General features: G+C 37.6%; 1 protein-coding gene across 1 annotated transcript; it reads right to left on the bottom strand.

The window, feature by feature from the left end:
- Positions 1–679: 679 nt before the first annotated feature.
- LOC128220796 (NFX1-type zinc finger-containing protein 1-like) lies at positions 680–4,027 on the bottom strand. The gene is made up of 3 exons (XM_052929343.1): positions 3,930–4,027; positions 1,578–3,376; positions 680–1,266 (listed from the first exon to the last, which is right to left on the bottom strand). Exons 2-3 carry the CDS (start codon positions 2,950–2,952, stop codon positions 1,070–1,072), a joined length of 1,572 nt encoding a protein of 523 aa, XP_052785303.1. The 5' UTR covers positions 2,953–3,376; positions 3,930–4,027; the 3' UTR covers positions 680–1,069.
- Positions 4,028–8,715: the final 4,688 nt, after the last annotated feature.

The following is an 8,715-nucleotide window of genomic DNA, read 5'->3' as shown; positions in this document are numbered from 1 at the left end:
TCATTTTCTGCTTACAATAAATCATACATACGTATATATGTTTAAGTAAATTGATAAAAATAATTAATATACCATACTGTACAATTAATTCAATTTGATAAGTTAATTTACGCATTCATTGTCTAGCAGAAAATTACAATGGTTTGTCTTCTATCGATCAAAATAAATTTTGTGTAAAACGGGTAAGTAAACATATATTTCATTATTGTTTAATAGCATTTAATTGTTAAATATTATATTAATCATATCGATTATATATAAACCATATTAATTATATAAATATACAAATTAAATAACTCCTGTCTGTTTCAACTGTCTATAAAAGTTTTAATTTTGTATGTTCAGCCATGACATTTTCAAACTTATCTGAAAGGGATCATTGTAAATACTTAATATGTAGTAATTATTTTGGAATTTTTAATTTAACCAGAATTTAAATAATTTATTAATTCCCAATTTAAGGACAACCATCATACATCGATTTACAATAATCAGAAATATGCATAACTATATCTATTAAAGTTAATTACAATAAGTACAACGAGCATAATGCCATCTGTAACAAATGAACTCCGCTCCGCATGTGTTATGTAATGTCTATGGCATAGTTCAATTGCATACAAATGAACAACATTATTTCTAGACAAATAACAACACATTGTAACGGAAAGGTCTTTAACATGTAAAAGGCAGATATTAAAAGCTAAAAAGGGATGTACACAACATACTTAGAACAATATTTCAGTCATTTTAAAAATAAAAAATAAATTATTTCCATTAATTTCGAATTAAACATTCCTTGCATACTTTTATATGTTTTAGAATATCAGTTGGAAATACATGTAACTATGGCATTTGGTACATTAGATATCTTACAAATAAAATATGATTCATAATCAAAAATAAAAAAAAACATCAAAGCAGTACATGTATGTACATACAAACATGCATTCGTATACACTCATTTATACTATGCTTCAAAAGCAACCATTCAATATTGATCATATTGTTCAAAACATTCGAAGTACTGCCCCTTAAGGTTCAGCGAGTAAACGCTTTCGTAAACCTCTTAAAATATGGCTTCAAACCCATAGTTCGCCATATTGGCTTGTTCAGACCAGGCAGCGTGGACGGCCCCATCCATTTCCGTCGCCAGAACGTTGTCGGCTCGCAGACGATGGTTGGCACCTCCTATCCAGGATTCACAATCGGGACAGCGACTCTCCATCGTAGCGCCCCCACATTGATCTATGGCATACACGTGACCTACAAAACCACATATACATTATAAGTTATTATTTTAACCGTTATGACTTAGTAACGTTTGAACATGTAAAACATAATGCTTAATAGTACTAAGTTTATACAGTCAACATTAATGTGAACATTATTTTACTAGGGGTAAAACACGACATTTACAAGTAGATTGTAGAAACTCACAAGCTTTTTTTAAATATCAATTGTACGTTGAATTCACTAATAAAATGTGCAATATCCCAAGTTTAATCAGCATACTATAATAATAACAATTCCAAGTTATATCAGTGTTGGTTTTAAAATAAAAGAGTTTTCCATACCATTTGGACATTTAAACCAGTGTCCTTTTTGGAGCTCCATTGCGTTTACAATCATTATCCTCTCTTCTTCTGAAATCCCCAACTCCGTTGTTGGTATTATGTTCTGTAAAGCCCTTAAACAGTCTTCAACTTTGGCCTTTACATCACCTTTAAATTTGCAGGTTCCGTTTAAGGTCGTTTCGGCGTCTCGAATCTTTGCTTTCAATGTATTATCTAACTGAATACGTTTTTCATTTGCACGCATTTGAAACATCAAAAGTTTCAACTGCGCCCGTAAACGATCAAACTCCAATTTAGCATCTCCCGTCTCCTGCGCTGTCATAAGCGATCGTTCTGACATTATCCAATCCACCATTCTTCCAATGAGCAAGAAAGCCTTCTTTCGTTCGCCTCTGTATGACAGTCCTTTTAGGTTCGACCACTCGGACTTGTGCTTGTCAATCTGTGACAAAAAGCGCGACTGGTTCAATAGAGCAGTCAATGCGTTTTCTGCTTGCTCGTCGTAAGCTTTTTCCATTCTTCTCCTTAAAATCAATTTATTTTGCTCGTCTTCAATCTCCCCGAAAGTTTGCCTTATGTCCTTTCTTAGCTTTCGCAATCTTGTTTTATTTGCAATGACATGACTTTTTACTTGTTCAATATCCGTTAGTGTTTGATTGATGGTCGACCTATACCGAATCGTTCTTCTTATCGGAGTGCGGCATTTTGGACAATCCTTCAGTTTTATTTCTCCCTTTTCATCGACTTTTGTTTTCATGTATGTATCCATCCCATTCACTTCGAAGATGCAACGCATTCTGCAGTCTTGAAGTAGTACAAATCGAGCGTCTTCTTCGTCTTCATCTCCGAAGAAGATCTCGGTAACCTTCTGTTTGTCGCAAACCCTACAGTCCGCCGGGCATGGTTCCCCACATAGCCCAATACAGCTATGACCACATGCTAGTCGTTTCCTGCATGGTTTATCACAAAGAGGTCGGTCGCATGGTTCACTGCAGATGTTCGTACATTTATAGTGTTCACACGACCATATGCATGGTTCTCTACACGGTGTACATAATTCACCACATCTCCGAGGGCAGTCACTATGTTGGCATTGGTTCTGGCAGGGCCTTGTACACGGTGGGCATTGACTACATCTGTCCTGGCATTCATGTCCACAAACCAAAGTTCTCTTACACTCATTCCGGCATGGGACGTGCAATCTGCCATAAAAGCACTGCCCGCAAGTCCCTCGACATCGGTGACTACAGCTCAAAATCCCATCACATGCAACACTGCAAATAGCTTTATCTTTCTGGTGACATTTTATATTTCCTTTATGGCCGCATGGCCATATCTTTTCGACTGTTAAGCCGCAGTCCTGTGTATGCGCCATGCCGCACCTCGACTGACATTTATGTCCGCAAGACAGTATTGATTGACAAGCCTCCTGACATGTGAAATCGGCGGTAGGGATAGAACATTACACTCGTTGAACGTGCCCACATCTTGGTATTATTTTCTCCATTTCCTCTTTACAAGGCTCACATTTCTGTTCACATCGTAGTGGGCACTTGTGTCTGTTGACACATAGGATCCTGTTGCAACGTTTTCTACATCTGCTTGATTCTTTCTTATGATCCTGGTCCAGAGGATGACAGAATCGTTCACAAACATGCCCACAGTCAAGCCTATATCTGCATCGAATATTACATCCTCCCTCGGGATCCATTGCGAAGTCGCGAGCTATATTTGCTCCTGATGGCCTTTCTTCTGGTTGGTTTTGACCCGACAGAAAAGGTCCTTCCCCAAACCTACCGCTGAAATGTATAAGCGTAAGAAACTGGAGTTATATTGATACGTTAAGGTATATTAAGTCATGTCTGATTTATGGCATATTGTTACATATTTGTTTGTTGTTTATGAATCTGACATGAAAAGTCGTTGAAATAAGTTCCATTTCCCAAGTAGCTCAGCACTTTAAGTGCTTTGATGGTAAACGCATGCATTTTATGAAACTACATGTATTTACAAAGGGAATTTGGGAAGGGGCTATAACCTGTTGTACCATTTTTACCAACTCATGCCTTTTTCTTCTATAAACTAATCCTATATCTGAGATGTAACGCCAAGTAGACTCTAGCATTACAGTCCAGTAACTAGCATGCGGATCAATTTCAACGATACTCTCCTGTATCGCTCGATAGATATTAAACAGTGTCTTTGACAATATGTTACAAAACAATTTCGTCACCCTTAACCCTCCTGACTGAAAACATTTACGCTGAAACATTTGTTTATAATTTCAATAATGTTATTGATGAAGTAGCTTTAAATGCATCGCAAAGCTGAACATGATCGCAAAAGTCGCACCATTTAGCAGTTCGTTTTCGCAGAATGTCCTCCTTTGTTTCTGTCAGTAACCGGAAGTTTTGAAGTATGTCGTCATCAATGACGTCAGTACCCTCTCGCAGTCTATTTATGACCGTTTTCAGCAATTTGTGAAGCCCTTAAAGACAACAAACGTCCAAAAGGTAAGCAAAATACGCTCATACCATCAATTAAAGTAAGCTATATAAATTGGAAACGCTGAGCTTTTACACTATACACTATAATGGCAATGTATGTAGTTTTCATGCATCAACACATACCAAACTAGAGTTTGTAAAGAAAATTACTTAATTACTGAACTCACTTGACACCAGTCAAATTGTAATGTGGGTTTTCAAAATGGCTTAGTGATACTATTACATTTGTTTAAGATTGTATGCAATGGCATATGATAAAACCCTAAATTACTAGTACGTACCTACAATCTCCATGATAGAAATCGTTTTTTTCTCTACGAATTTTAACATGACGGTGACCATGTCCCGAAGCGGCTGTCGGAACCCGAGCCGCACGTGCGGCCTGTCCTCGCCCTGCATGTCCATAAAGTAGGGAACCACTGAAACATAAGAAACATAACCATGTTTCCAAAAGTCTATTTCTTTAATTTAATCGACATTAACAAACACACATAACCATGACGACATATAGCAGAATAAACATGTACCAATAGCACAAAGAGAAAGGCGTAATATCATTAGAGTGAACAAACACATAGTTTGTATTTAAGAAACAATTAAAGTCAAGTGTAGAATTTCTTTATATAATTTGATATGATTTGATTAAAAAAGGCCAGGATGTATTACCTAAATAGTAAGATCTCAGTTCAAGTATGTACTTTATATACATGCGTGTATAAAATAAGTGATAGAGTAATAATAAGTTGACATACCGTTGAAAATGACTTTAGTAATTGCATTATTTTGATTATAATACATATTCTGTAAGGCTGGATGTGTTGTATTACCTGTGTCGAAGACCTTTGCCTCTTTGATGATAATTAACACCCGGTTGAGGTACTCTGACTTCAATTGACACGTGAACGCCTTTGCAAGAACCCTTAACAGTAGAGCGATCAAAGTGTCGTTCGTGGCGATGCGGTCCAGGACGTCTTTTAGCTCCGTCTGCGGGTTGGAAATCGTTTGAAGTATATCCGCCGGCTCCCTGTTCGCTAGCCTCTCCAAGAACCTTTTGTCTAGGTCTAGTGGTTGTCTGCTGGGCGCCCTTTCCCTACGGGTTCGTCCTTGACCCCCTCCCCCGCCCCGTCCCCCTCGGCCGCGTGTCTCTCGGTTTGCTTTGTCATCCAACGAATCCTCGTTGTCACTCTGTTGGGGAGGCCGTAACCTTAAGATAAGACAATTGCTTGGAAAATATATATGAAAAGGCAAAAGGATCTTAAATGTTAAGTTTTGGTTGAAGCAACCAATGTAATCATCGGCGACGGAAATAGAGACCGACCCGGAATCCTCAATGACACCGACATTGGAAATAAAATAGTATAACTAATTTTCCTTCTACAAACTAACTCCTATATCGCAATTTGTAAAAGTTCAGTAACTAACATGCGGATCAATTTCAACAGTACTCTCCTATATCGCTAGCTAGTTATTGAACGTTGTCCTGACAACATGTTGCTATCCAGTTTCGTCCCTCATTACCCACGTAATTGAAAGTTAACATTTGTTTATAATTTCAAAACCTCACGTTATGGATGCAGCAGGTATTAAATGTGTAACGTGCGAGCCAGCCAAATAAACACCAGATAGCCGAGTTTTCTGGCGTAATGAAACACCAACAGATCCCTTCAGGGAAAAGCATGCTCGACCTTGAAGGGGTCCACTGGTTTTTATATACACTAACTTCTCTATTCTCACAGATCCCGGGCTTTGCTAATTTGCATATTACCAAGTTAACATACGTACTACGAACGTACTTCCGTTTTATACGAAATATTATTATGAACGCACATCCGCCGCCTACAGCGGACCGTTACACTTTGAACGCACATCCGCCGCCTACAGCGGACCGTTACAAATGCATCACAAAGCTGAACATGGTCGCAAGAGTCGCACCTTTTAGCGGTTCGTTTTCGCAGAATGGCCTCCTTTGTTTCTGTCAGTAACCGGAAGTTTTGTAGTATATCGTCATCAATAACGTCAGTAGTCTCGCGCAATCCATCTATGACCATTTGCAGTACAGAGTGAAGCCCTTAAAGACAACAAACGTTCAAAAAGGTAAGCAATATTCGCTCGTACCTTCATTTGAGGAAGCTATGTTAACTCGTAAACGCTAAGCTCTTACACTATAATGGCGATGTATGTAGTTTTCATGCACTCATACATACCAAAACTAGAGTTTGCTTAGAAATTAATCACTCCTATTATTTAATACATAAGAGGTTGTCTGTCGAGTTACAAGAATCGACGTTTATGGCAGGAAACATACAACCAATACCTTCCCCACGCCATCTTTTATGTTAAACCCTGGATCTGCTCATTCGCCCTATCCTGTTCTTAAACATGACAAGCGTTGGAGAGAAGACGTAAATTCAAGAAAACTCCAGTTTACTGAATAACTGATTACATATGACAGGAGTCAAGTAACAAAGTATTTCAATGTGGGTTTTCGAAATGTAACAGAATATATATATATATTAGTTTGTATGCAATGCCAGTTAACAGACACCTAGGTACTACTGATACGTACCTATAATCTCCGTGATAGATGACGGGTTTTTCTCGACGAATTTTGACATGACGGTGACCATGTCCCGAAGCGGCTGTTGGAACCCGCGCCGCACGTGCGGGCTGTCCTCGCCCTGCATGTCCATAAAGTAGGACACCACTGAATCATGAACATGTTTACGAAAATGACATTTAAATTTCATTGTCAACAGTTGCATACAAACATAGCCATGATGACACAAAGCAGTATAAACATTTACAAATAGCACAAAGAGTAAGGCATCATATCATTAGAGTAAATATACACAAGTTGGAAGACATTACCGAGGATAGATATATTCTAGATGTGGTACGAAATGGATATAAGCTTCCATTTAAGAGTGTTCCTCCACAAGTTCATTCAAAGAACAATAAGTCCGCAAGAGATAACCTGGCGTTTGTAGAAACAGAAATACGCTAGTTGGTGGCTGAAGGTTTTATATCAGAAGTGCATGAACAACCTTGGGTTGTGAACCCATTAACCGTGGCTTACGGCAAGTCTGGTAAACCTAGATTGGTCCTCGACTGTAGGTACATAAATCCATATTTGCATTCATTTAACATTCAGTTTGACGATATATATATATATATATATATATATATATATATATATATATATATATATATATATATATATATATATATATATATATATATATTGCTCTACAGATGTTTGACCGGTCAAGTTTTGTTTTCGCGTACGATTTGAAAAGCGCATATCACCATATAGATATTTGTAAGCACAATAGGACATACTTAGTATTTTAGAGCTTTAAGACACAGAGTCATAATATAATAGAAATAGAAAACGAGGCACACTCTGAGGGCAGACACACAGTATAGCGTCAATGGCGGACGGGACAGTAGATAAATATACATCTTACTTGAAAGCATTTAAAGTATTTTGTGGTGCTAAAGGATTTTCCACGAGTCATGCACAATCTAATCACGTTGCAATGTTTTTGTCGAATTTGATAGGCTCGGGCAAATCAGATGCAGTTTTTTCAGCATCATTTTACGCTGTAAGGTGGTTTCACAGGATTAATGATCTGGCTGATCCAACATAATTATATTGTGAAAAGCATGTTAGAATATGCAAAGCGACATAACTCTAAACCTATTGTGAAAAAGGATGTATTGCGAATAGATCATGTTATAAAACATGTGACATGTATATAGATTACACTGATGTAATTTTTTACGTGATCTGTCACTTGCATTACTTAGTTACGCAGGAATTTTTAGATACAGTGAGGTCAGTGAGTTGAGATATAAAGATGTATATGATAATTCATGTGCGTTAAAGTAACATCGACGTGTATCGCGAATGTATACGTTGCCAAAGGCATAAATAGCGCGTGCCCCATGGAAATGCTTTTCATATGTATTGTCCTGGTTTGAATTCAGATTCAGATATGTATTTGTTTAGGTCTGCTTGTCGTTCAGGTTCTAAGTGTAAAAAGCTTAGTTTTACCAGAGCTAGGGAATTTATTGTTGGAAAAGTTAAGTCGGTGACTCCGGGTTTAAATTTTGGTACGCACTTGTTGCGCGCTAGTGGGACGACTCAGGCGGCTAATTCCGGCGTTGTAAGCGAGCGTTGTCTTAAACAGCATGGCAGATGGAAATCGGATCGAGCAAAAGTTTAATATATCGATGATTCAGTTCAAAACAAGTAAAATGTTTCAAAACAAACAATTGAATTTGCAAAATATGCATGGATAGTTAGATATATGCCTTGTATGATATTTCTTTTCGAATTTGAATGATAACTTCTCTAACTAATTGAATTTCGTTCTATCGAAGTCTTGCCCCATGCAAACATGTGTTTGTTTTTTTGTGCGGGGGGACGTTAAGATAAACAGATACCAATAACACAAAGAGTAAGGCGTCATATCAGGTTGAACAAAACACTGTTTTAGGGGACAGTTCAAGTAGAGTGTAGATATATACTATATATACAGGTGCATATAAAATTAGCGAGGTAATTAAATTGTTTTGATTATAATACATATTCTGTAAGGCTGAATGTGTTGCATTACCGGTGTCGA

This window comes from Mya arenaria, chromosome 15, assembly GCF_026914265.1.
Source record: "Mya arenaria isolate MELC-2E11 chromosome 15, ASM2691426v1".
Lineage (NCBI taxonomy): Eukaryota > Metazoa > Mollusca > Bivalvia > Myida > Myidae > Mya > Mya arenaria.
This window is presented reverse-complemented; position numbering and strand designations above follow the sequence as displayed.